At 54.3% G+C, this 27,971-nt stretch overlaps 7 protein-coding genes across 7 annotated transcripts; 3 read left to right on the top strand and 4 right to left on the bottom strand.

The window, feature by feature from the left end:
• Positions 1-23: 23 nt before the first annotated feature.
• Positions 24-12,982, top strand: PG998_010711 (uncharacterized protein; the record flags this gene model as incomplete). The annotated part of the gene is made up of 6 exons (XM_066877527.1): positions 24-626; positions 686-2,765; positions 2,865-6,891; positions 6,979-7,694; positions 7,767-9,893; positions 9,957-12,982. The coding sequence occupies 6 exons, from the start codon at positions 24-26 to the stop codon at positions 12,980-12,982; spliced, it is 12,579 nt and encodes a 4,192-aa protein (XP_066726581.1).
• A 780-nt stretch (positions 12,983-13,762) lies between these two features.
• On the top strand, positions 13,763-15,792 carry PG998_010710 (uncharacterized protein; the record flags this gene model as incomplete). The annotated part of the gene is made up of 2 exons (XM_066877526.1): positions 13,763-14,159; positions 14,264-15,792. The coding sequence occupies 2 exons, from the start codon at positions 13,763-13,765 to the stop codon at positions 15,790-15,792; spliced, it is 1,926 nt and encodes a 641-aa protein (XP_066726580.1).
• Positions 15,793-16,128: 336 nt separating this feature from the next.
• Positions 16,129-16,930, bottom strand: PG998_010709 (uncharacterized protein; the record flags this gene model as incomplete). The annotated part of the gene is made up of 2 exons (XM_066877525.1): positions 16,129-16,731; positions 16,886-16,930. 2 exons carry the CDS (start codon positions 16,928-16,930, stop codon positions 16,129-16,131), a joined length of 648 nt encoding a protein of 215 aa, XP_066726579.1.
• Positions 16,931-18,855: 1,925 nt separating this feature from the next.
• Positions 18,856-19,976, top strand: PG998_010708 (uncharacterized protein; the record flags this gene model as incomplete). Its single annotated transcript, XM_066877524.1, has 2 exons — positions 18,856-19,095; positions 19,272-19,976. The coding sequence occupies 2 exons, from the start codon at positions 18,856-18,858 to the stop codon at positions 19,974-19,976; spliced, it is 945 nt and encodes a 314-aa protein (XP_066726578.1).
• A 978-nt stretch (positions 19,977-20,954) lies between these two features.
• PG998_010707 (uncharacterized protein) lies at positions 20,955-21,912 on the bottom strand (the record flags this gene model as incomplete). Its single annotated transcript, XM_066877523.1, has 4 exons — positions 20,955-21,560; positions 21,636-21,701; positions 21,766-21,818; positions 21,873-21,912. The coding sequence occupies 4 exons, from the start codon at positions 21,910-21,912 to the stop codon at positions 20,955-20,957; spliced, it is 765 nt and encodes a 254-aa protein (XP_066726577.1).
• Positions 21,913-22,546: 634 nt separating this feature from the next.
• Positions 22,547-23,444, bottom strand: PG998_010706 (uncharacterized protein; the record flags this gene model as incomplete). Its single annotated transcript, XM_066877522.1, has 3 exons — positions 22,547-22,905; positions 23,054-23,188; positions 23,267-23,444. The coding sequence occupies 3 exons, from the start codon at positions 23,442-23,444 to the stop codon at positions 22,547-22,549; spliced, it is 672 nt and encodes a 223-aa protein (XP_066726576.1).
• A 1,786-nt stretch (positions 23,445-25,230) lies between these two features.
• PG998_010705 (uncharacterized protein) lies at positions 25,231-27,544 on the bottom strand (the record flags this gene model as incomplete). Its single annotated transcript, XM_066877521.1, has 3 exons — positions 25,231-26,348; positions 26,435-27,201; positions 27,258-27,544. 3 exons carry the CDS (start codon positions 27,542-27,544, stop codon positions 25,231-25,233), a joined length of 2,172 nt encoding a protein of 723 aa, XP_066726575.1.
• Between the last annotated feature and the right edge of the window lie 427 nt (positions 27,545-27,971).

Raw genomic sequence — 27,971 nt, 5'->3', positions numbered from 1 at the left:
CAGCTCCACCCCTTACGGACAAGATGTCGAATCCCCCTGAGCCTATCGCCATCATCGGTACTGGCTGCCGCTTTCCCGGCGGCTGTAATAACCCGTCCAAGTTGTGGGAGTTGCTTCGTGAACCACGCGATCTCCTGAAGGAGATCCCGGAGGACCGATTCAGCGCTGACGGGTTCTATCACCCTCAGAATTCCCACCATGGAACAAGTAACGTGAAGCACTCCTACCTGCTCGACGATGATCTGCGCCGCTTCGATGCTCAGTTCTTCAGCATCAAAGCTACTGAGGCCAACTCAATTGATCCACAGCAGCGTCTGCTTATGGAGACTGTCTACGAAAGCCTCGAGGCTGCCGGTATGTCGATAAAACGATTACAGGGCTCTGACACCGCCGTCTATGTGGGTGTCATGAGCGCCGACTATACCGACCTGATTGGCCGTGACGTTGAGACCTTCCCCACGTACTTTGCGACTGGAACGGCGAGGAGTATCCTGAGTAATCGCCTCTCCTACTTCTTCGACTGGCACGGCCCCTCCATGACGATCGATACAGCTTGCTCCTCTAGCCTGATCGCCATGCACCAGGCCGTGCAGACGTTACGGGCAGGCGAGTCCGGCGTTGCTGTGGTATGTAAATGACTTGACCCAGACACACCATCACGGGATTCTGCTAATGCGGTTTATAGGTGGCAGGGTCCAACTTAATCCTGGGACCCGAGCAGTACATCGCCGAGAGTAAACTCCAGATGCTCTCCCCTACGGGGCGTAGTCGCATGTGGGATGCCAATGCCGATGGATACGCTCGTGGGGAAGGTGTTGCAGCCATAGTGCTGAAGCCTTTAAGCAAAGCGATCGCAGATCATGATCACATCGAGTGTGTGATACGCGAGACTGGTGTCAACCAGGACGGCAAAACTCCAGGAATAACCATGCCAAGTGCGGCAGCCCAGGCGCGCTTGATTCGATCCACGTATAGCCGGGTTGGCTTAGACATCAGCAAGCTGAGCGATCGGCCTCAGTACTTTGAAGCCCATGGCACCGGTGCGTACTATTTTACAATAACCCAGACTTCGTGCGCGAAGAGTGACGGCGGTGCTGACGTTTTTGGTGCTCATTGTTTAGGAACCCCAGCGGGTGACCCGATCGAAGCTGAAGCAATAAGCTCTGCATTTTATGGGCGAGACCTGAATCTCACACCTGAAGAGGCCAATGGCACCCTTTTTGTCGGCTCTATCAAAACGGTGGTTGGTCACACAGAAGGTACGGCCGGTCTAGCGGCTGTGATCAAGGCTTCGCTTTCCCTGCAGTCTGGGGAACTGCCACCAAATCTGTTATTCGACAAGTTGAATCCGAATATCACACCGTTCTACCAGAATCTCAAGATATTATCCGCAGCCCAGCCATGGCCAAAGCTACCCGGAAATGGAGCACGAAGAATAAGTGTCAATAGCTTCGGATTCGGCGGAGCTAACTGCCATGCAATACTCGAGAGCGTCGACTCCCACCGGAATTTTGATGGTGATAGTTCTACCGGTGTCGCCGGAGCTGGTTCTAATTTCTCACCATATATCTTCTCGGCTGCGACGCAAAGCACTCTCATTTCCATGCTGGGAGGTTACAAAGAGTACCTGGCGTCCAAGACCCAGCCAATTAACAGCATCACGCTCGAGGATCTTGCTTGGACGCTTTCTAGCCGTCGGACGACGCTGGCTTGTCGCACAGTGATACCAGCAGCCAGGAGCATTCAGGACCTCATCAACAAGCTAGATCAAGCTATACAATCTCCTGGAGAATCTTCTGAGCCGTCAGTACGAAAGCCCCTTGTGGCAGGCGAAAATTTGAAAGTCCTCGGGGTATTCACTGGACAAGGCGCCCAGTGGCCTCGCATGGGGGCTGACCTTATCGAAAACTCAGCGGCGGCAGACGGTATTCTCCAGCAATTGGATCGAAGTCTGCAGTCGCTACCCCGTCACGATATGCCATCATGGTCGCTTCGTGACCAACTACTTGCGCCCGCGGGGATCTCGGAGGTAGGGACTGCGTCACTGTCACAGCCTTTGTGCACGGCTGTGCAGATTATGCTTGTCGAACTCCTCCGGGCCGCCGGTGTACAGTTCTCAGCGGTGGTAGGACACTCTTCCGGCGAAATTGGAGCGGCGTATGCATCCGGCTACCTGAGTGCACACGACGCCATACGCATAGCGTACTACCGAGGCCTGCACTTGAAATCGGTGGTGCGAAAGGGGGCCATGTTGGCTGTGGGTACATCGTACGAAGACGCGGCAGAGCTATGTGCACTACCTGCTTTCGAAGGTCGCGTTTGTGTGGCGGCAAGCAACTCCCCTTCCAGCGTGACGCTCTCTGGCGACGCCGAGGCCATCGAGGAGATCAAGGTTGTCCTGGACGAGGAGAAGAAGTTCACTCGTCTGCTACAGGTTGATCGTGCCTACCACTCTCATCACATGCAGGCGTGCGCCGAGGCGTACACACGCTCTCTAGAGCAGTGTGGCATCCAGTCGCTCACCGGCAATGCTGACGCAGATTGCCTGTGGGTGTCGAGCGTCTCCGCCTGCAACATTGCCGATATCCCGACCCCAGGGGGCTTGGGCCCTTCGTACTGGGCTTCCAACTTGGTACAGCCAGTGCGGTTCTCAGACGCACTGCAATATCTTCTTTGCGACAGCTCAAGTGGACGGCTGCGTACGTTCGATGTTGGTGTTGAGGTGGGACCACATCCGGCACTGAAGGGGCCTGTCAAACAATCTAGTAAGTGCAGATCCGAGAAATGGCATGAGATCTGTTTCTCATAGACGACTATCTCCCTTTCTCTCTCTTTCAAACAGATGCTAATTCATGAGATCACAGTGCAAGAGTACGCACCCGGGCAAGATATCCCCTATACTGGTGTGATGACACGCGATAAGAACAGTGTTGAATCATTTTCCATGGCCCTGGGTTTTATGTGGAAGATGTTCGGAGATGGCGTGGTCGACCTCCCGGCTTATGAGAAATACGCATCGGGGAGACAGCTCGCCACCCAAAGCTCTCTTCCACTCAAAGACCTACCGACATATCCGTGGGACCATGAACGGACGTTCTGGCATGAATCCCGGCTCTCGCGGGCTTTCCGGACAAGGCAGGACCGGCCGCACCAGCTCCTCGGACGTCGAGTCCTAGATGGGACGCCTGGTCACATGCAATGGCGGAATATCTTCAAGCGCAGTGAAATCGGCTGGCTCGATGGACACCAAGTCCAAGGGCAGACTGTTTTCCCTTGCGCGGGCTATGTATCCTTGTGCATAGAAGCTTGCTTGCGTGCCTGTGTCGACGACGGCAACATCCAGTCCATTGAGCTACGAGACTTTGAGGTCGGACACGCCATGGTGTTCGACGATGAGGACTCCGGCCTAGACGCTACGACCATTCTGGGTGACATCTCCCGTAGAGAGAACGGCGGTCAGACGGAGGTCAATGCCCGCTTCTCGTTTTGCTCGACCCCGAACAACGACACCTTGGACATGGTCAGTCATGCCAACTGCCAGGTTCACATTATCGTTGGAAAAGGTGATCACGACATCCTACCCCCAAAGACCAGCGACGATGGTGAATATGCGCTTCTGGATGTCGAAGAGGACAGGTTCTATGATGCCCTAGGAAAACTGGGGTTTGGGTACTCTGGACCCTTCCGCGCCCTTAAGAAACTGAGACGAAGACTAGGATCAGCCCAAGGCTTGATTCAGGGCCCGGAAGACGACGAAGATGCACCGTTGCTGGTACATCCTGCTTTGCTGGACTCCGCTATCCAGTCTATCATGCTAGCGTTCTGCTTCCCTGGCGACAGTATGTTACGTTCGATTTATCTGCCCACGAGTATCGGGAGACTCATCGTGAACCCCATGCACTGTCTCGAGTTTTCCGGAAAAGCGATCGACGTACCATTCGACGCGACCGCCTCGGTGAGCACCGCCAGGAGCTTGTCCGGCGACGCCAACATCTACTCACCCCATACGGGCTTCTCCTCCAAGGCTATCCAGCTCGAAGGGCTCCGGACACGACCACTCGCCGGCCCGATTGAGTCAACCGAGCTTAGCATCTTCACCGAGTTGACATGGGATGTCGGCAGGCCCGATAGCGAGACTATCGTAGCCCGTACTACGGTGCCGGAGCTCAAGGAAGACTTGCTATTTTCTCTAGAGAGGGTCGCTTATTTCTACCTCCGCACACTGAACGATGCCATTCCGTCCATGAAGCGTATGGATTTGGAATGGCACCAGAAGCGGCTGTTCGCGTACGTTGACCATGTACTTCTGAGTGCGTCGTCGGGATCCAGCCGGTTCGCGCGGGCTGAATGGATCAGTGATACCACAGAGACCATTGCAGAGATCCTGGACAAGTACCCCGAGAACGCCGACCTGAGGCTCATGCGTGCCGTGGGCGAGAATATCTCGGCCGTCATCCGGGGCGAAACCACCATGTTAGAACATATGGTGCAGGATAACAAGTTGAACGACTTCTACGTCCATGCCGAGGGTATGCCCCGCTACACTGCCTACCTTGCAGCTTTTGCCAGCCAGATTGGCCACTCTCACCCGCACATGCACGTACTTGAGATTGGCGCCGGCACCGGCGGTGCCACCAAGTCGTTCCTCAAGGAACTTGACGACCAGTATGCGTCCTACACGTTCACTGACATATCGAGCGGCTTTTTCGAAAAGGCCGCCGAAGTCTTCTCTTCGTCCAGTGCGAAGATGGCCTTCCGCGTTCTCGACATCGAGAAAGACATCGTCGACCAGGGCTTCGCAGAGGGATCCTTTGACGTCATCATCGCATCCTTGGTGCTTCATGCCACGCGGGACCTGACGCAGACGTTGCAGAACGTGCGGAGACTGCTCAAGCCGGGCGGATACCTGCTGCTGCTCGAGATCACCGAGAATGAACAGATGCGGTTCGGGCTCTTGTTCGGCGGGCTGCCGGGGTGGTGGCTCGGCTACGACGACGGACGCGCTCTGTCTCCTTGCGTGGGTCTGGAGGAGTGGCAACGGCTTCTGAAACAGACCGGGTTCTCTGGAATCGATACCGTGGTCCCCCATGAACCCAAGCTTCCCGTCCCACTCTCGGTCATCGTCTCACAGGCCATTGACGAAAATGTCTCGTTTCTCAGACAGCCCCTGGATCAGTCGAACGAACACGCCCTGATTCCCCGACTCGTCATTATTGGCGGCGGCGGATCTGACAGTGCAGCACTGGCCAAAGACATCCAAGGAGCCTTGACCTCACATTGTAGAAACATCAAATTCGTCAGCTCGCCCCTAGACATCGAAGATGGGGACCTGGTCGTCGGAGGCAGTGTCCTTTGTCTTTCTGACATTGACGAGCCGGTATTCAAGTCACTCACAGCGTCCAAGCTCCAAGGATTGCAGAAGATCTTTAGAACATCGACGAACGTACTTTGGGTCACTCGGGGCGTCCGTGCCGGCGATCCGTATGCGCGGATGGTGGTCGGGCTGGGCAGAACCGTCGTCCTCGAGATGCTGCACCTCCGCCTTCAATTTCTAGACCTAGATCTCGACGTCCCGCTCAGTCCATCGGCCATCGCTGAAAGCCTGCTCCGGCTCGAAGTGACTGGGACCTGGGACGAAGACGCACACAACACTGCCCTTCGCCCCCTGCATAACATCGAACCCGAAGTCCATTTGAGCGACACGGGAAAACTCTTCGTACCCCGGTTCAAACTCAATCAGGCACAGAATAACCGTTACAAAGCGGCGCGTCGCTCGATCATCGGACATGTTGACGTTAACAAATCTCCAGTCGAGCTCTACTGCAACGTTGATGATGGTTCCTACAAGGCAGTGGAGATAAACCAACACAAGGGTTCCCTGGCCCAACTCATGCCTTTGGAGGAGACGATGGAGATAAATGTCATTTATTCCATCAACCGTTCAGTCCGCATCGCAAAGGATTGCCACGTCTTCGCTATTCTCGGGAATGACAGCCGTTCTGGGGAGCTCGTGCTAGCGGTCTCTCCGCGACAAGCTTCCCGGGTAGTCGTCCCGAAAGCCTTTATCCTATCGGGGCTGGATATCTTAGAAGATGATAGGGTCGATGCCTTGGAGACGTTCTACTTCAGCCTGCTGGGTCGTGCAGCCTTGATTGATGTTTCCGCGGGTACTCGGGTAATCGCAATGCACCCTGACGGTCGCTTTGCCAGGACTGTGGAGCGCCTGTCAGCTGATAAAGGGGCGAGCTTCATGCACATATCGGCACAACAGGTTCACCCAAAAGCCCCCAGAACGGAGGTTCTTGACATACTGCAGCCCATGGTGGTTCCGGGCGTCAACATTCACATGATCGACTTGGAGGCTAAACACCATTACATCACGGAGGCGATCGCTCAACATGCGTCGCGAGACAGGTGCCAAACCATCTCCAGGGCTGACATAACCTATTCCGTTGGCCACATACCCAAATCCGACGGCAGAAATGATGTAAGAGCCGCTTTGGCCGAAGCTCGCTACAGTCTACAACATCAGAGGGTTATGCAACAGGCCGGCGAAATGAACAAGGCAAATGATAGTAGCCTCCAAACACTGAGCTTGCCCTCTATCTTGAACAGCACTACAGGTCCCCAGGGAGAGTTTATTGTTTCCTGGAAGTATTTCTCTGACAAGTTACCAGTCTCCATACAGACTATTGATACGCACATCGGCTTCCAAGGTGACAAGACGTACTGGCTCGTTGGTCTGACCGGGGGTCTCGGACTCTCACTGTGCGACTGGATTGCGCAAAAGGGAGCTCGATACATTGCCATTACCAGCAGAAACCCAAAGATCAATGAGGGCTTTTTGAGGAAAATGAAAGCCAAGGGGGTCACGCTCCAAACCATTGCCGCGTAAGTCACAAATTCCTGATTGCTGAATATCACGGCCGTTCGATGGTGACATGGATGTGTCATATGCTAACTTGGTGTACTTGGAAGTGATGTGTGCGACCGTGATTCGCTCCACAACGCCTATTCGCAGATCAAGCAACAGCTACCTCCCATTGCCGGCGTGGTTCAAGGCGCCATGGTGCTTCACGACACGGTGTTTCTTGACCTTGATATGGAACGTGTCAACAAGGTCATGAAACCCAAGGTGCAGGGAAGCCTGTTACTGGAGGAGATATTCCATCACACTCCGCTCGACTTCTTTGTCTTCTTCTCGTCAATGGCGTGCGTTACGGGCAACCCAGGCCAGTCTATCTACGCTTCTGCCAACATGTTCATGTCGGGGCTTGCAGCGCAACGCAGGCAACGAGGTCTTAACGCATCCGTCGTCCACATCGGCGCCATATTCGGCAATGGGTACGTGACCCGAGAACTCACTCTGGCCCAGCAGGAGTTCTTGCAGAGAGTGGGCAACCTGTGGCTCTCGGAACAGGACTTCCGCACCCTGTTTGCAGAGGCCATCTACGCCGGACAAGCCCAGCACGGAAGGAACACTGAACTGTCTACTGGTCTGATGATGATAGAGGACAGCGAAGAGTTCCAGAACAATATCACATGGTTCAACAACCCCATGTTCCAGCATTGCGTGAAGCCTGTGCAGACCGGCGATGGTCTGGAGAACACAGGAAAGAGCCGAAGAGGTGTCCTGGTCAAGGCTCAACTCCAAGATGCGATAAGTCATGACGACGTACGCGATATCATCTATGGTATGTGACCCCCTGAACAACTCACATTTTGAAATATCTCTCCTTCCGGTGGACAATGCTAACAATTAACAGAGGCGTTTTCTGCCAAATTGCAATCCAGCTTGCAGGTGGAAGAAGGCCGGCAGATTAAGGACCTGACGGCAGACAATCTCGGCATCGACTCGCTAGTAGCCGTGGACATCCGCTCATGGTTTATCAAGGAGCTTCAGGTCGAGATCCCAGTTCTCAAGATTCTCAGTGGTGCGACAGTAGGCGAGCTTTTGGCTAAGGCACAAGAGCTGTTACCCCCCTCGCTGATCCCCCATTTCGATCCAGAGGTACAGGGCCTATCCAACAAGTCCAAGCCAAAGGCGCAGAAGCCGAACGCTACAATGGACAAAGTTGAAGCACCGGCGTCTTCGAAGGGAAAGCAAAGCAACAGCGCATCAACCCAACAAAGAGTACTAAACGGCACAAGTCAGCCCACAAATCAGCTTGATGTCTCCTTAGACCAGTCCACCAAGGAGACATTGGCTCCAGACGCCAGAACACCGGCCGTGAATCAGGGGATGCCAGCTCAACGTCCCGAGACTTTCCTTCCTCGCGCTAATAATAGCCAAACGCCACCCGAAGTACAGTCCTCGCCCGCTAAAACGCCATACAACGCAGAAAGCGTTAGTCACGGGGATGTGTCGATTACAGATCAGGACGCCTCGAAGCTCAGTTCTTCGTCCACGTCTTGGTCAGAGATAAGCGATGCTGAGCTAGGCCCACGACGGTCCGAGACTGCTCCCACGGAGTCATTAGCTTCAGGTATCGATGATTGTCTTGGCAAGAACCGAATATTTGGTCAAAATATGCCGGTCGTGGTTCGAAAAGCGCCGCTGGCATTTGCACAATCCAGGTTCTGGTTCTTGGAGCAATTTCTCGAAGATCGGGCCTCAGCACTCAACATCACCCTCTCCATCGACATTCAAGGCTCCTTGGACGTCGAGAAGCTCAAGACAGCTGTTCGCCTGGTGGGGCAGCGTCATGAAGCGTTGCGCACGCGGTTCGTGACCGGCGACGATGAGGACGGCGTGACGCAGGAGATTCTCGCCTCTTCCCACCTGGTCCTAGACACGTTCGGCATCAAGGCAGAGGCAGAGGCAGATGAATGGCACAGGGCTCTTGCAGAACACAAGTATGAGTTGTCCAAAGGAGAGAATATGAGAATCATCCTCCTTCAACGGTCATCCTCATCATTCCGTCTTCTCATCGGTTACCATCACATCAACATGGACGGCATCAGCCTTGAAGTGGTCCTTAAGGAGCTACAAACCATTTATGACTCCCAAAGACCACCGAACATTCGAGACATCCTGCAATATCCCGATTTTGCCGAGATGCAACGTCGTGAATATCAATCCGGACAGTGGAAGGAAAGCCTGGCCTTCTGGAAAGAAGAGTTTGGGGGCCAGGCACCTCCAGTCCTCCCACTGCTTCCTTTGTCGAAGACTCAGACCCGCACATCAGTCACCGCGTATTCGAGCAACACGGCGACCCTGTATCTCGACTCCACGACCGTCGGCAAGATCCAGTCGACCTGCAGCAAGTTGAAGGTCAACCCCTTCCATTTCCATCTCACCGTCTTTTACACACTTCTCACACGTCTGCTGGATGTGGAAGATCTCTGCATCGGGATCAGCTCGGCGAACCGACAGGCGCCCGGGTCTCTCCAGAGCGTAGGCTTGTATCTGAACCTCCTGCCGCTCCTGCTCAAGAGCGCGCCAAGGCAGACATTCGCAAATGCGGTGAAAACTATACGCGACAAGTCACTACGTGCATTCGGCAATTCCGCCGTCCCCTTCGACGTGATCGTTAACGAGGTCGGCGACGTGCGGACGACGTCTCGCAGCCCGCTGTTCCAAGTCCTCGTCAACTACCGGCCGGGCGTATCCGAGCGACGGCAGTTCTGCGGCTGCGAGAGCAAAATCGCCGCTTTCGAACAGGGCCAGACTGCCTACGACCTGACGCTCGACATCCTGGAGAATCCTGGTGGCGACTGCCGAGTCATACTTGGCGGTCAATCCGTCTACTACGGGGAGCACGAGATGGCTCAGCTCCGAGACATGTACCAGAGGCTTCTCGCCACGTTTTCCGGCAACCAGGAAACTCGTCTGAGTACTCCGTCCCTGTACAAGGCCGAAGATGTGAAAGCTGCCATCGAACTTGGAAGAGGTAAGTGCAAATCTGATCTAGTCCACGGCGCAACCCACGCTTTCCTCTAACTGAATTTTACAGGATCTATCCGCGAACCGCACTGGCCTGCGACAATAATCCATCGAATTGACCAGATGACTAAGAGCCATGGAAACAAGACTGCTCTGCGAGGCAGCCAGAATATCTCACTTACCTACACCCAGATGGCAGACAGAGTGGACGCATTGTGTGGCGCCTTGAGCAGTTATGGACCAGTGCCCATCAAACATGGAAGCAAAGTGGGCTTCTTCCTCAGCCCATCCGTGGACTGGGTTTGCTGTCTCTTGGCAGTTTTGCGCCTAGGGGCTATTTATGTGCCTCTTGACGCTACGGCGGGGATGGAGCGATTGCATTCAATTGTTAGGGATTGCAATCCTGATTTGATACTGACTGACGGGTCCACAGAGGAGGGGACGCATGGATTCGACGCGTTGATGACATCCGAGAAACTCTTCAACGTAGACACAGTCAAAACGGGAGCTCAGGCGCGTGGAATGCCTGTTGCGGCGGAACCAGCGTCTGTTGCAGCTCTCATGTACACCAGTGGCTCGACAGGAACACCCAAGGGTATCGTGATGAAGCATGAATCCTTCCGGAACAGCATCGAGACTATGATGGAAGAGCTTTCATACACCGAAGGTTGCTCTGTCACGCTCCAGCAGAGCTCCTACAGCTTCGACATGTCCCTGTGTCAGATTTTCCTCGCCCTGTCGATGGGTGGCGCCCTTTACGTTGTGCCGAAAGAGCTCCGCGCTGACCCGGAGGCTATTTCCCATATCATTGCAAAGGAGGGTATCAGTAACACGACAGCCACTCCGTCAGAGTTGGCAAGCTGGATCCGCTATGGAAACAGCCAGGCACTCGCTAAGTCTGACTGGAGAATGATCCAGAGCGGCGGCGAGCCTATCGGAGACTCTCTCATCGAAAGCCTTCGCCAGCTCGGCAAGCACGACCTGCGCCTCGTCGACTGCTACGGCCCGACGGAAGTGACCTTCTGCTGCCACAGCAAGGAGGTGAACTACTACCGGCAAGAGGCTGATGATACTGCTGGCACACTTAAGCAGACTACCAATGGAAAAGATGGCTTCAGAATATGGACCAACTGCTCTGTTTACATCCTTGATGCCCACCAGAGACCAGTCCCCGCCGGCGTGTATGGCGAGATTGCGATTGGGGGCTCAGGGGTAGTTGCGGGATATCTCCACAACGAACTTGATGCCCGTGGATTCAGGCGGGATAGCTGGGCTTCTAACGAGTTTATTAAGAGTGGCTGGGCCCGACTGCACCGCACCGGCGATACCGGTCGACTCAGCCCAGACGATGGCTCGCTAATCCTGGGCCCTAGGGTGGCAGGAGACGCCCAGATCAAACTCCGGGGCATTCGCATTGATCTTACCGAGATCGAATCCGCCATCGTCCGAGCAAGCGAGGGCACGATCCTCGAAGCCGCCGTGATTCTTCGTGAGTCCAAGGCAGCGGGCACAGACTATCTTGTCGCGTTCGGTGTCCCAGCCGCCGGCTCACAACCGGGGCAAGACCTCTCTGGAATACTTGACCGACTGGCCCTACCGCGATATATGCTCCCAGGTGCAATTTTCCCCCTGGAGAAGCTATCTACCAATTCTTCGGGCAAGGTGGACCGGGTCGCGCTCAAGTCTCTCGCCCTACCCCAGGAGTTGGATCCCCATGTCCAGCTCGCAAATGAGGGACGCAAAGAGCTGAGCGTCGCAGAGACCACGATACTAAGTCTATGGAAAAAGGTGATCCCTCAAGATGTACTTTCTCAACATGTGATAAGCAGCGAATCGGACTTTTTCCACGTTGGTGGTAACTCCATGCTGTCGGTGCGACTTCGTACCGCTGTGGCGCAAACCTTGGGTGCTACCGTCTCGATATTTCAACTATTTGAGAGAAGTACACTTGGGGATATGGCAGTACTGCTCGTGCCTCATTTAGCGGCAACAGGCAACTCATCCCTCATGCCTCTACAAGAGGAGCATGCGGAGTCACAGTCTGCTCAAGATAGCGGCTTCTGGGACTTGGAAACGAGTGTCCCAGCCAGCCTTACGCAGATACGCATTACACGGAGGTTCTTTGGAAGCCCAAGCGCGGTTGTTCTCACGGGGTCTACTGGATTCCTGGGTCAGGCCATACTCCGGCAGCTGCTTCAAGGCGGCGTGGTCGAAAGAATCCACTGCTTAGCCGTTCGTCGCGAGGTCGAAACCCTATCCAAGGAGCTTTTCAGCTCTCCCAAAGTCGTCATCCATCGCGGCGATCTCTCATTGCCCCATTTCGGACTCGAAGAAGAGGCTTTGGCCAAGATATTCTCCGAAGTGCACGCCGTCATCCACAACGGCGCCGACGTTTCCTTCGCCAAGTCGTACGCCAGCCTGAAGCCCGTCAATGTGGAGGCCACCAAGGCGCTCGTGCGGCTCTCCTTGCCGTACCACCTCTCCTTCCATTATGTCTCGACAGCGAGCCTCATCCAGCTGACGGGCCAGGAAGCCTGGGGCCAGCAGTCGGTCAAGGGGTATCCGCCGCCGCCACCGGCCGCCCCGAAGGCGAACGGCTACATCTCCACCAAGTGGGCCTGCGAGCGCTACCTCGAGAAGATCAGCGACCACTGCGGCCTGCCCATCTGGATCCATCGGCCCTCCGCCATCACGGGGCCCGGCGCGCCCGACACCGACCTAATGACCAACCTGCTCCGCTTCGCGCGACTGACCCGAGCCATCCCCGACGTGTCGGACACGTGGAGCGGGTGGCTGGACCTCGTCGCGGTCGAGCGGGTCGCCGTGGAGATCACCGACGAGCTGTACGAGGACTACTCGTGGCCCGGCACCGTCAAGTACCTCTATGAGTCGGGCGACGAGGTGATTCCGCTCTCGGACCTGCGCGGCGTGCTCGAGCGCGAGACCAAGGCGCCCGTCGAGGTCCTGGACATGGACGAGTGGACGGCGCGGGCCGCGGCGCAGGGCATGAGCCCGCTGCTTTGCGAGTACTTGCGTGGCGTGGCTGACACGCCGCTCGTCTTCGGTCTTTTGGAGAAGGAGGAGGGCTTGTACTGATTAGACGCCGGGCCTAGTCGGTGAGAGTTTCATCTCTTTTATTGTACCTTGGTTGGATTGTGGACGTTTCTGATAGCATAAGCATGAAGCTACACATTTAATAATTTCCTTGCCATTTTCACCATTAACACTTGAGTTCCAACCTGTTTGTGTACTAGAAGAGCCCCTATTTCTTTTTTCTTTTTTCTTGTGCCAAGTCGCTGCTGCTATTCCGGAGTTAATAGTGATACCTGCCAATACGTTATAGTTCAGGTGCTGTTGAAATATTCTCTGGGCGTCTCGATCAAAAGATTATTGTCCATTGAAATATTCATGTCACTTCCACTATAGAATAGCTTCTATCCAAAAGATTACACCCCTAGTTGAGGTGTGCTAGATTACTTTGTGTACGCGAGAGGAGGGGTGTCTTGCAGCTATACCGGTACTTGAGCCTGATGTCATAGTAAAACCCGAGTCTTGCTACTCTGTAGGAGTGAAGGTCCCTCGCCAATTAGCGTGATTCGGAGACGCCCAAGTTCTACGCCGACTCCGAATTCACTCCGATACGTCCATGGTGACGAGAATCGGCCCCGCCCAATATCCGAATATCCGAACTTATTAGGCATTTTCGGCGTCACCCTCTGACAGTCTAATCAGGCCTCTATAACTTCAGTGTAGGGTATGTATGTACAAGGACCACGGACACATTGGTCTCGAGTGTTTCTATAGTTGGCAATATTATCATCACAGACGTTATCCGCAGAGATTCCAAGTCTGCGCAACAGAATCGAAGAAGCAATCATGGCGTCTATGCTCTTTAGCGGAGATGGTGCTCGGAGTTTCGACACTGGCACCGACACAAACCACACCGCTGTCCATCCCCTGAAGACTCTTGAGTTTGACACCCCAACTATCAAGGAAAAATACGAGATAGAACGTGCCAAGCGCGATGTGGCGGTTGGTATGTCACAGTTCAAACAGCCCAAAGGCGCCAACTCTCGTCTCCGAGACGATGTGTTCCAGCCAACGGTGAGTAGAGAACCCTTGGAGGCCGAGACTAGGGTTTTGATCTGTGGCGCCGGCTTTGCTGGCCTTATAACTGCCGTGAACTTAAAGAAAGACCATGGCATCCAAGACTTCACGATTATCGATAGAGCGGGCGATTTCGGAGGTACGTGGTATTGGAATCAGTATCCAGGTAAGAAGAATCATCCTAAACTGTTTCGGCGTCAATGACGTCCATGGCCATGTGCCAACCTGCTGGGTATTCGCTGACATGATGATTTCATCTTGGGGGTCTAGGAGTTGCTTGTGATGTCGAGTCATACCTGTACATGCCCTTCTTAGAAGAAACGGGGTTCACACCCACGCAACGTTTCTCCTACGGTCCCGAAATTCGCACACAAATCGGAAAAGTCGCAGAGAAATGGGATCTGAAGGCACATGCTCACTTCCATACCGAGATCACCGCCATGGATTGGGATGAATCCATCCGGCGGTGGCATGTGCGTACGAACCATAAAGATCACTTTGTGGCACAGTTTGTGGTGTTGGCTACGGGTACCTTCCACGAGATGAAGCTCCCAGGGTTGCCCGGGCTAGAGACGTTCGAGAGGCCGCACTTTCACAGCAGCAGATGGGACTATAGCATTTCAGGCGGTTCCCCAACGGACTGGAACCTTCACAAATTAGCCGATAAAACCGTCGGGATCATCGGAACCGGCGCCTCTGCCGCTCAACTCGTTCCGCAACTAGCCAAGCACGCAGGGAAGGTCTACGTTTTCCAGCGGACGCCGTCGTCCATTTCACTGCGAGACAACACCGCCACGAACAACAACACCGAAATCACTGCCGTCATGCAAACTGCCGGCTGGCAGCGCGCCCGGATGGAAGAGTTTGCCAACATCCTGCAGGGCGCCGTGGTCGACCGCGACTGCTCGGCGCTGGAAGGACTGGAAGCCCTCACAGTGCGGGCGCTCTTCAAGGAGGCGCAAGCGGCCGGCGCCGTGGTGCTGCCCGAGGAGATCCCCGGGCTGCTGCAGCTGGCGGACCTGCGGCTGATGAACGGGATCCGCGCCACCATCGACGAGACGGTGCGCGACCGCGCCACGGCCGCCGCGCTGAAGCCGTGGTACCCCTTCATGTGCAAGCGGCCCGTCTTCAACAACGACTACCTCGCCGCCTTCAACTGCCCCTCGGTGGCGCTGATCGACACGCAGGGCCGCGGCGTGGAGCGGCTGACGGCGACGGGCGTCGTGGCCGACGGGCGCGAGTACCCCGTCGACGTGCTCGTCTACTCGACGGGGTTCGACTACGAGACCGACGCCGGCTTCGCGCGGCGCACGGGGATCCGCCTCGTGGGCACGCGCGGGCGCACCCTGGACGAGGCCGCCGCCGCACGGCCCGGCGGCGCCCCCGCCACCCTCTTCGGCATCCACCTGCGCCAGTTCCCGAACCTGATGAACATCGGTCCGGCGCAGGCGGGCGTCACGGCCAACTGGACTCACACGGCCTACGTAGCGGCGGAGCACATTGCGGCCGTCGTGGCCCAGGTGCTTGGCCGCGACGGCGAGCCGTGCGCGACGAAGACGGAAGAGGGCGATGCGGGAGAATCAAAGAGTGTAGAGGGGTTGAGCCACCAAGGGGAGGTGATTGAACCCACCGAGGAGGCTGTCGAGGCTTGGGGCCGGCAGGTCGACGAGGGCCACGAGATGCGTCTTGGGTTCAACGCAACATGCCCCCTGGATACTACAACAAGCAAGGGCGGCCTGAGGAAATCTCTTCCCGCATGGCCTTCTACCCTAAAGGAATCATGGAATGGCAGAATGTGATGAAGAAGTGGAGGGAGGAGGGAGGGGGTTTTAGACATGTTAAGATGAAACTTTGTAGTAGTTGGATGGAAAAGTGGTCAATTGGCCGCAGGGTTTATGGAACTTGACCCATTAGTTCAGCGCGTGCGCTTCAACAGCTCAGGCACCTGGAAACAGAGGAACCTGCTTCGGTTTTGTTTGGGCGTGCGGAAGGCGGTAATGCCAGCTTAAAGTTGACTTAAACACAAAAGAATGATCCCCGTCCCTCCGTTTGTGGCGTTGGTCGGCTGGCCAAGCTTGACGGCAGGGCGTCGACCAAAGCGTGGTGCAGTAACCCGGGATCAGTGGTCAAACAATCTATACTGAGGCGGCCGCCTCTCGAACCTGAATAAACAATTCCATCAGATCCATGGCATCCGGAATGCCCTCTGGTCGATGCGTGTCTTGAATCACGAGAGTGGGTACGCCGGTGCCAGCCGCAACCTTGTTGGCCTCAGCGTCCCGGTCGATCATGTCCCCCACCTGGTCTCGCTGCAGCCAGTCGTCGACATCGGCCGTCTCCATCCCTGCGCGCTGTGCCGCTTCTCGCAGGACGTCTGGGCGGGATATATCCTGGGCGCGGCAGTGGTAGGCCTCGAAGATGGCTTCGACCAGATCGGTTTGCTTGTCGGGATCGTATTTGCCGCGCGTGGCTTCTCCCGCAAGATACACGAGCTGGTGGGCGGTGCGGGTGGCGGGGTTGGGGCCCAGCTGGCCTCCCCAGTTGAAGGGGATGCCGCTAGCTTGGCCGGCGCGGTTCATGCGCTTGTCGAGGGCGGCGCGTTGCTCGGGCGTCTGGTCGGCGAGACGTTCGTTGGCGAGCTCGAGCTTGTCGACGCTGTGCGGGTGTGGGTTGTAGTTCAAGTAGTACGGGGCCCAAGTAATCTCGAATGTGTCGTCTTTGCCGCCTGGATAGGTTTTCTGAAAGAGAGTAATGGCGGCGTCGAGGTTCCGCTTGGCAATGTAACACCACTAACAAGCAAACCCCCACCACGGGTCGTTTAGTCAGCGGCCGAGGTCTTCATTTGGAGATTGGGACATCTGGGGATTCTGCTTTCGTGACGAGACGACTCACCGCGCAGACGAAGTCCGAAATGAACTGGATCTTAATGACTGCCATCTTGGTTCTGTTCTTGTCTATGCCGGCTGGAGGAAAAGAAAATGGATCTGGCTGAAGGGTGCGCGGCCGGCTCGCATGCAAGATAAAGTGCGTGGGGAAGGAAACCTCACGAGGGTCGAGATGAAGAGGCAGGGGAGCAAACAGAGTCACATGACAGCGGCTACAAAGCAATTATTAGGGGTTGCATGCGGGTGGCTGGCTGGAGGTTTCAAGTGACTTACGTCTTGCGAATGATATCGTGCAGCCGCTGTCTGACCGCCAAACGAAAATAGAAAACTGGCCTATCCCAGCACTCCCCGTTACACCCTTGATGCAGCCACGGCAGGCGTTCCGCAAAGTCAGCCGTCTTGGCGGCACTTGTTGCGAGCACCGCGCATACCAGCAAGCCACTCACAGCGATAGCAACAGCACCGATCTATCCGTCATAGGCCGCTGATAACTTCATCGCATGGCTTTGGACGGGCCGGGCCGCGACTACCCACAATGACTGGCCCTCCTTGGCTGTCGGCAGAGCTGCTTGAATCAGCTCCAGTTAGACGACCATGAAGATATCGTGGAAGTCAATATGCGCTACAAATTAAAGTTCATGAGTTCTCCGAGGTGGCGTCTCCATCGCCATGCTGACTATATAGCATTCAGGCTTGGCTATTATGCGATGCTACTTGATCGGTCCCGAAGACTTGCTACTTGGCGCAGATCCAGGTAGCCCCGTTATGAATAGCATATCGCGCAATATTGGGAGACGCATCAATAACGCTGCATGTTGCTGACATTGCACTGATCGACAACGCAGTAAACCGGTCTCACGCAGGCAGGTCCAGTCATGCCATCATAGTTGGCCAATGGCTTTGTAAGCTCGACCTGCAAGAGGGAGAAGGAGTCGGCGAGCGGGGGTTCGACCACTCCTACGATGTTTACCGTCCACCAATCGCCCCTGCGTTCGACGTCTTTTACCTGATACACCGAGGCCAGCATGAAATGGCGTTACAAAGTAGCCTATACCACGTCAGGCAGGTGCAGCGGTATCGGGTCTGTTCATTGTCTCCGTCTCATTTCCTCTCTCCTCTCCCATTCTCCTTTGGCTGGAAATGTCAGTCAGCTCTTAAACCCTTTCGTAACACCCAGAAGGTCTGATCGTTTTTGTAAGCCATTCAAGCCTCGTGACAGAAGAAGAAACACTGGCTCAGTCACGTCGAGTAATGTCTTCGGTGGCACAAACCGTTCCTCTCAGCCCAGCAGCGCAGTCCCGTCGTTCGGCCTGCGACCGCTGTCATCAACATAAGCTCAAATGTGAGCGATACGATGTTGGATCGGTCGAGGGGTTGCTGACTCATCGCTCACGGCATGCAAAAGGTGTATGAAAGCTAAGGTTCAGTGTCGGATGGCCACAAACAGCGGTAGCACAGACAACAACAATAACGAAAGCAACAATAACCGAGGCGCTAAGAGAAAAGGGACACACAATGAGGACGAGGGGGCCACGAGAAGACCCCATCGGCAGACACCATATTCTCGGCGGCTTTTCCGACCGACGTCAATATTTCACCAAACCAAACCACTTCATCGGGACCCGGTGGCTCATCATTGCCTAGCACGGATGATGCTTTGTTGGGCAATGTTGGCGCCTTCGACTTCGGAACTGGTGACTTCTCGGGCAGGGGGCCCCTGCTTTGTCGCCGACTTTATCCGTGTTTGGGAATGCTGCACCCCGGACGCAGGGCGCTCTTGTCGATGATGGGAGAGGCGCCCACCACAGCTACTTAGATGGCCTGGACTTGACGCTTTTCGGTGACGATTCGAATCCCCTCCAGAGCAACGATATCCTCACCACAAGCAGCGGCGACTCTCTACTATCTTTCCAAACGCCGGGCCCGTCCACCGTGCCCACTTCCATGGAGCCAGATCCATCTTCCTCGTCCTTCACCATGCAAGACGACTGCCGGAGACGGCTTCAGAGCTTACATACGACCATCTTCAGCGAGCTGCACCACTTGAGCGGGGCCGACATGGACTGTCTGCTCTCCGGCCGCTACGATACGACCAGCCTAGTACACCCCGAAAGCAGCAGTAGCTGCGACGACAACGGCGGATTCATCCAAAAGTTACTCTTTGCCTCGGAGCGGCTGATCGAGCTGGTGCGGATTCTGAACTTGGCGTACGCCAGCGTCACGTATGATCACAGCCATGAATCATACCCATCATTGTCACAAGCATGCGATGCCTGCGATTCCATTCTGTCGGGACACCATCATTCGCATTCGGCGACATCCACACCCCGCCACCCACTTCATACTGCGTCGCGTTCCCAAATCCCCTTCCTACGAAGCCGCCGAACCAGCAGCGCCTTTTCGCCTCCCCGGCGCCGCCACCGCAACCAACATCGTCCTCTGTAGTCGACTTGCCCGTCATCGTCTCGTTCTTGACCTGCTACGTCGGCCTCATGGTCATCTACCGCAATGTCCTGACCCAAGCGCTGAACTCCCTCCGGTCGACGGATCAGTACCGCCACCTTCGGACACGGCCGGGAAGCTCGGGGTCACCGATAGCCGGCAGCTCATTTGGCAAAGGCAGCGCGGGCGATACGGCTGCCGTCGGCCGCCGTGGCGTCCCGCCGCTTAGCGCCCTCGGGGTGTCCTACGACGCGGGGAGCAGTAATAGCGGCAGCCCGCAGCAGGCGCTAAGGATACGCATCCTGACAGAAGTTCTGTCACACATGATCGAACGTGTCGAGGACGCATGGGATTCCGTTACGACGGATGAACACGGGGACCTTGGATGCGAGGAGGACAAGCATAGCTATCACCATCACCATCAACAGCAGCAGCAGCAGCCACACAGTCGCCACGGGGTCGGCAGCCGACGGCAACAAGAGACGGTTAGTAAGGTTCTGTTCGGGAGGGCGGGGACGACGGGGTTGCTAGAGCAGATGTTGGCGTACGAGGGGTTCCATACAGGAGAAGAGGAGGGATGGAAATCAGGGCAGCGGTGTATAATGGCGTTGCTTAAGACGATGAGAAAGTTGGTTAGAGATGGTGGCTTCACATAGAAGTATAGAGCACTAAAGTTGAAATTATAATAAGTAAAACATCCACGCTGGTATCTTAATTTTGTTTCAATCTATTGTGGTGCTGAAGGCGACACTGGGGGTTACATATAGTAAAGTACGTACCTAATAAAATAACTTTTTACCTTCTTTCGATTGGGTCTCTAGCATTATTTTATCGGTATATCTCGGGCTACCTATACACCTATTTGTCGTGTTGGCTTCTGCTTTCCCTAAACATATATTAATACCCATTTTTCTAAGCATTTCAAGAATGCCTGTGGGACATCTATGATGAACGCAGTGCCACACGTTATTCCGATGGTATAAAAGTTCCTTTATTGTCTAGCCAGAACTGAATCTTCCCTGCGGCTCTTGCCCCTTTTCATTCCTGGATCCTCAGTTCCCGTTGCAATCAAATGAGTCTTCTCCCTACAAATTTCAGAGCTGTGAATGCATTTTTTATAGATAAGAACAATCTGGTGGGGACAAGTTAAAGGATCCAATCTATGTTTATGTTCCCCATGTGTCCAGTTTCCTAAGCTCCATCACCTGTGGGCATTACAGCTAGAGGATGTTAGGATCCCAGACTTCTCATGGAAGTCTTTGAACCCCCGGGGTACCTGGCTATCATCCGTTTCATATGTTCCTTCGAACTGTTGTCTGTCAGTTTATTCCCACGAAGTAATCATCCATGTGACACTTACTGCTCCAACAGCTTAGCCCACTGCTCAGGCTGAATAGCTGCGGTTATAAAATCGCAACGTCTTATTTCATAGACGTCAGTGGTGTATTTCACGAGCTAGGGGAGAAATAGGGGTTTACTGACAACGAATAGAGCTCGTGACGTTCATCGAAATCTTCCACAGGCTCCGATGCACCCACCTCCTTTTTATAATTGTCGATAAATTCCCTACCTAGTGCGTACCTGGAGTCCCCCATGCATTGAAGATCGACTTTTTCTGGTTAGCAAAACCTTGATCAGGGGTTTGGGATTTCTACTGCGTGGAACTGACTTTCGTTGTGGCCATAGAAACACACAGCATCGAAGATGATGGGTTGCTGCGTATCGGCATCGATCTGCACGTTGCCGTCCCACAGGTCGCCATGGCACAGCGAAGGCTTGATGTTCCTCCCGCCCGTCTGAAGGGGCCGCAGGAGGCGCGCCACGACCTTGTCAATGAATTGATCAGTCAACTCCACAAGCTCTGGATCGGCCCCGAACACTCGCTGGACGAAGGCCATATCGGCGCGGAACTGGCGCCCGAAGTACTCCTCCCAGCTGTTGGTCCAGTTGTTGACCATCGGGGGCGGGCCAAACCACGTCGTGACGTGGAAGCCGAACTTGCCCGTGGGCGAGACCGACGTAGTGTGCATCTTTTTGAGCACGGCCAGGAGCTGGGCTGTGGGCGGGGAACTGTCGCGTAGGTTGCGGAACCACGTCAGGAAGAAGGACTTCGTAGGGTCAGCCCGAAGCGATCCCCAGGCCAAAGGCGCCGCCACGTTATCCGGAATTACCTCGAAGAGTGCTTTTGCCCCTTCGTATTCTGCCTCGGCCATGCCGAACCACTCCTTGCGCTCGATGATCTGGATAAACAAGTTCAGTCGCCACATTAGTGAACATCTACTTTGGAAGTAGTACAGACAGGTTCAAAGACCGACCTTCAAGAAGAACACTTCCTCTTCACCATCATCTCTCTCGATGTCGATTCTGAGACCTGTGGACCACTAATGAAACCCGAAGCCGATAATCAACAAATCAATGTCTCCAATTGCATCATATGATACGTACGCGAGTCTTTCCGTGTGGGACAACCGAAACCACTTTGCCTCCATTCGGGAATGCTGTTGGTGACACTCATCAGCTTTTGCTTGTTACCCCACTCACGCAAAACGTACCGGCCGTGATGGCGAGGTCCAAATCTTGGACGTCTGCCATGTTCAGAACCAGTGTGGGTAATACGGCTGGCTACCACTCTAGCTATTCGGGAATGAGTTTTTCAAAAACAATATGGTCTTCCCAGAAGGGCAGACTGAAACCATCCGTAAGCGCCAGCCTGACGCATGTCAAAACATTCCAATGAAGTGAAATAACTGGCGTTTTTAATTGGCCCATTCCTGTGATCCCTGGTTGGGTCCGGCTTTCCCCCCCTAGAGCGTGATCAGCTCGACTACATGACACATACAGCAACTAAAATCAGCACATTGCAGCTGAATAAAATCCAGGGACCAGAGCGTATATACTGCATAACGGCCTAATATAATACACACCATCAAACGTTATCTCGTCCATCAAAGGGGCCTGATCGCATCGCCGTCTCTCTCATAGACACCTCCCTTTCTCATCACATCGCTAGTCTTATCACTTCCTCCCTCCCCCTGCCGTGGATCAAGCTCAAAAGTGAGTGGATAATAGAACTTCAATACAGGGGCGACATCAGAATAACCCTTTGTGTTCCATGTAACAAGCGTATGAGAGGGCATGTAATAATTTGCACTTAAACATTAGACTTATACATTTAATATGAAGCAGAGCTGAAACGGCTATCCAGTTCCCACGCTATCTATCCATATTACCGTTGCCTCCAGTAAGTGAAAAGAGCCGCCAGGGTCGCAGGTAGTCCGATACCAATGCCGCAGCCGAGGGCGATCTTGTCGGACCGGGAAAGGCCACTGGACTGGTCGTCAGGAGTGCTCTTCGGCTCAGTTGGAATGGGCGTCGGCGGGTTCGATGGGTTTTCCGACGTCGTCACCGCTGGGACCACGGTGGGAATGACGACGGCGTAAAGGGTAGTCGTGATGGCCCCGGCGGACGACGTCGTCGGGTACAAAGCTATATGGTTCTTTGTTTCACCCCGTTTGAAGCATCCGTATATTTTGAAGCCCGAAAGGGTGTCCGGGTAGTTGTAGGTCAAGATGCTGCAGGCCGGTGCTGCGGAATTCCAGCTATACGGATATTAGCTTTGGATCAGTATGGTTGTTATCCGTGGCGCAGTTGTTCCAAGTACATAGCTGTAGAGAGGACGACGAGAGAAACGCAAGTACTTACCAACATCCTACCCCCGGCGGAAGAGACGTACAAAGCCCTACCTGCCAGTCGGTGTAGTCGCGGCAGGTTGTGATCAGGGACTCTTTCCCGATGGTGGAAGAGCCGGCGGTTGTCGTGCTTGCACATCCCACCAAACGGTATTGCTTGTTGAATAAACAAGCCTGTCCTGAAAAGCAAGAAAAAGGGTTGGCTGTACCAAGAGATTAGACAAATCGAAGCCAGCTGTCTATCCGCGACGACTTACCCGCTTCCCCATTGATGTATCCACAGAGCTGCGCATCTCCAGTCGGTTGCGGTCTTGGGGTGGACATGGACACGGCTTTGGCCTCGATCGTGACGAGCGTCCTCGGTGCCACATGTTCCAGCGCAGCTTCCGCGATCGTGAGTAATACTCCGAACACCGCCCAGTGTAGTATTTGCATGGTAACAGGAGTGAAAGTAAGCACGTAAGCGCAATAGAATGGAAGATACTAATAAAGAAGAGGGGAAAATAATGAAGGGGAGAAGAAAAAAAGAAGAGAAGATAAGGCTTCCAGATAGCCGCTTTCGTTGTGTAGGGTAGCCTTTGATTGCTGATCATCTTTCAGCTGATCTGTGGCAACGGGATGCTCGACAGCCACCAGATTCATGGACTGATGGCCTGATGCCAGTAGATTCTCGAGGCTCATGCAACGGAAGCAAAGGTGGTTGTAGGAATCCCTGCAATGGTGCTTTTGGTGTGGCTACAGGGCCAATATCCTTTCAGCTTGGTCGATGTGGCGGCTGTTCTGTAAGCCACGAATCTCCTTAGGAGTGTAAGGCTGAGCAATCCTCGGGTAGATACGAAAATAGGGGGTGGGGGCTGTATTCGGGAGATCTGAACAGCGCTTATTCGACCAACCACGCATGAAAGAACTCTCAATCTGGCGCCTCATTGTTTCATGGCGTTGCCTGCCATTATGTATTAGACGCAGACATCCGCCATGAGATATACCCGCCGTCTTACCGGCCGAAGTTGTCATAAGCCACATACCAATTTCGTCAAGTCGTCTTGATCCGAGCGGTCTACTACACATGGTCGCTCTGGATTCGCTTCTTTCCCTGTTTGGTCTATGCCGAAAAAAAAAGAAAAAAGGGGGGAGACGTTGGAAGTATCATGTTTCTTACACGCTACACCTAGTTATTCTGACTCTTTTGGAATGCTGCTGATCTCCTAGCCTGCGGCTGACAAGATAAATTCCACTTTGTCAACCCAGCAGCACAGTATGATTACGATCACCCGCAGGCGGCCCGGCTGAAGGATGTCAGGATCCGTGTCGAAGCTGCATACTATAAAATTTTCATTACCAGCCCAAAGGGTCGGTCTTATTACACGTTGGCATACGCTACGCAGAGGTCGCTGTTGAACAGACCAATGTAATGTAATCCTCTTGTCATTTTCTTGTCTGCGCTACCACAGTAATAAAGTCATCGCGGACTGGATAAGAAGCTTTTGCTTGCTACATAGCTGGTAAATGTTCATTGCACCTGCCGTCACTGGTGTATGTTCCGAAACCGCTATCAAGCTTTAGGCATTACAACTCTTGTATATTTACGAGCATAGGTAGCATTCATATTGCACGTTCTGTGCTCTACTCTAAATATTAACTGGTAACGAGGAGCCTGCAAGAAAGTCTTCCGAGGCTTTTGGTCAGCTATATACATAGGTCTATGAATAACCTGCTAAACCAAACTCTCGCGTTCAAATGACCCATCAGGGTCTCATCGCGCTCCCTGCGCGACAGGTGTGCTTCCGCATGTATCTACATCATATATACACAGCCATGTAAGCTGGCTGCGGTCGTCTCTTCTGAGGCGAGCCCTGTTATTGGTATCTCCCTAGGTTCCCGTTCGTCCGACGGTATAGATAGCAGGCTGTTCAGCTCAACTTGGGCGGTTGGCTCCGAGTTCGACAACACCAATTGGATAGCGGGACTTTGAAATTCGCTCATGGTTCATACAATTGATCGGAGAGCTTGCTGCCGTGCTAAACCCCAACCAAACTCCAATAGCTTCGCATCTGATCGTTGCATCATTGCAACACAACCCTGCTGAATCCAACCCATATCTGGGGGCTTTCCAAGGGGTGGACACGAAGTTCGATAGATTGAGGACAGACGGCCATAGAATCCAATCTTGGGCCATTACGGTGGATAAAGCCAGCGAAGCCCAACTTTCCAGCAAATGTCTTCATGTGTATCCCATGAAATCTTGAGTGAAAACATCAGCGAGGCTACTCCCCGGAGCGAAGCCAAGATTGGTCATGAACTGCGGATCCGATTCCATCCTGTCAGTCCTGTCCAGAGAAGCGATGTCGTCGAGGATAGCATCGTAATCGAACGTCCCACTGCTGAAGCTCTGTCGCCCGTGCATGGGAAAGTGCGGGGTGGAAGGCATGCCCGCCACCGCCATGCCTTCCATCGCGGCCACGTTGGCAAACGCACTATTGGTGTTGGTCGGCGAGTTGAGTTGGTTATTGAGGCCGAGGGACTGCTGACGATGAGCCGGCGCTGCTGTTGTTACATTAGGAACAGCAGAGGGTCCCGCCTGACCGTACATTTCGCCAAGCATTGCCTGCGACATGTTCGGAAGCTTCTCGGCGTAGTACGATGCTGGGGTCGGTAACTGGCTATTAACCAATTCCGAGCTACCAATACTTCGATGGCTTGTGGCCGTGAAAGACTCAAACTGTGACCGTGGTTGGGACCTTTGGGGCGGTGACGGGGATGTTATCGATGCACCCCAAACAGATTCAACGGTCAAAGCCGCATCTGTCCACCGGGATCTCTCCACCGAGTTCAAGCGATCAAGGCCATTATGCTGAGAAACTATGCTCATATAAATGGAAAATAGAGGCGCCGCACTGCATGCGCCAAAAGCCCCGAAGTGATCTTCGAGGCAATCCAGAATCGACATGGCCGAATGGGCTGACGACGGGTATTGTTGCGATTCCAAGCTGAGATAAGCCAGGCGAAGAACTGGCAGTGATGGCAATAGAATAGGTGGTTTTCCGCCATTCGTTATATAATTGGCAAATGTACTTCGAGGTTGCTGTTGAAGTGCAATGCCTCGTTGAACCTGCAGAGAGAACGGCTCATTCGGGTGAGCAACGGAGCCAAGAGAGGGGTAAAGGTTGGATGAGATTGCTCTATGAATCTCATAGAGGGAGTTGAAGGTGCTCAAAGAATGGGATGGGCTCCGAGAAGTGATATGAGGTGTTGTTTGGGGTCCAAAGTCAGGGCAGGGTATCCAGCCATCCCACTCTTCCCGCTCATTTTCTTCGACGGAAAGGGAATCTGGGAAAGACCCTGGGTTTTCTTCTATCCGTAAATGGGGGTTCGGCCCAAGCGTATTGATAGAATAGTGTCGAGAATAAAACAGCCCATGTAAGTACGGTGTAGCCGCCAGGCGCATTCGGACTTGATACCGGGTTGCTTTTGTAGATGGATGATCAAACGACTTGCCAATCCAATCAGTATCCAGGCTGGGTCAAGTTTTTTGAGGCCAATATTGACCAAGATAAGAACCAGTAACGCAGTTACGTGCCGCACCTCGAAGTTGCCGTCCTCGTTTGGTATCAAGGACCGCGCAATGCGGTAAAATTCCATGGGGCACACCGATTGCGTTATGTGTTTGCTGTCTTCGACTCCCTGTTGACAGGCCTGTTCTTGATAGGAAGCCAATGCTAGGGCTGCCCATAATTCGGCATGGGCTGCGGAGTCAGGTTCGTTGGGCGATAGCTCCAGTCCCCCGTTTTTGTAAAGGTACGAAGTCTTTTGCATGGAGACTTTGTCCAACACTGGAAACCAGCAATGCGTATAAGAGACGTATATATCCATAAGGCGCCAGCAATGGGGCGGCAGATGGGTGGTTGCTGCCTTTGCTCGCTCCGGTGTCTCCGAGGGCCTCGCAAATGGCACGGGACCTGCCCCGGTGGCCGAAACCAACTGGTCCCTAGCATATTGATACGGCAAGTCTGTGTCATCGCCACTGTCTGAGTCCCCATTTGCAGAAGAGGGCTTCTCAGTCTTCGCGTCGAGGACATCTCCGCCGGAAAGAACGCGCTCAATCTCCTTATGAACATTGCTCTTCCGCCATCTTCTGTGAAGACGATTGCCAGACCCGGAATCCTTCCCGACAAGCAACGAACGCCCTTGCCCCCTTCATGGGTGAGCATAGCATGCAACGCTTCCTCCGAGCCGGGTATCTTGTCAAACACCCATCCCAAGGCCAACTCCAATGTACGAATGTAGCCCGTCTGCACGCCGCGCTTCTTCTTGGGCTCCTCCCAAGTACAGCAGCGGTTCTGCGACGCGCAGGGAAAGCAGAGGGGCTGGATGCCGTCGCATTTCTCACGGGCGCTTCGGCATTGATCGCAAGCTCTCGAGACTCTCTGGCGCTTCGGGGCGGGTGGTGAGTTTTTGGGTTTAGGACCGGGCTTGTCTGGGTCGGCTTCGCTCGCTTGGCGTTTCTTCCCCGTCGTCGCACTCATGTCTGGAGGCATAATGGCATGTGGCTAGCTGTGGTATCGTGGTCGCTGTGCCCGCACATCCAAACTGTACGTCGTCGGGATGGCGCTCGCGTTCTCTCCCAACATGGCGGTCAATTGGCGGATCAGACGCACCGTGGACGACTCGGCATGGTACTGCCAGAGCTGCCTATGTCGCTCGAATTGGGACCCCTGTCGAAGGCAGAGTTGGACATCAATTTCCTCGTTTTGTCGTTCTGATTGCAGTCCAAGGCTCGTCACGTAGCCGAGACAAGAAACAACGCAGTCTCAGACACGCAAGTCTCGGGGCATTCAGATTCAGATTGCGACATGCTGTCTTTCAGTGGGGAAGAAACCTGGGGTAGAGACAGGGTAGGACGACAGAACTCGAGAAGTACTGGCGGTTAAATGTTTAGCCATAAGTCGGGGTGAGGGGTGGGCA

This window comes from Apiospora kogelbergensis (genome assembly GCF_038363985.1).
Source record: "Apiospora kogelbergensis strain CBS 113332 chromosome Unknown utg000007l_segment0_segment0, whole genome shotgun sequence".
Lineage (NCBI taxonomy): Eukaryota > Fungi > Ascomycota > Sordariomycetes > Amphisphaeriales > Apiosporaceae > Apiospora > Apiospora kogelbergensis.
This window is presented reverse-complemented; position numbering and strand designations above follow the sequence as displayed.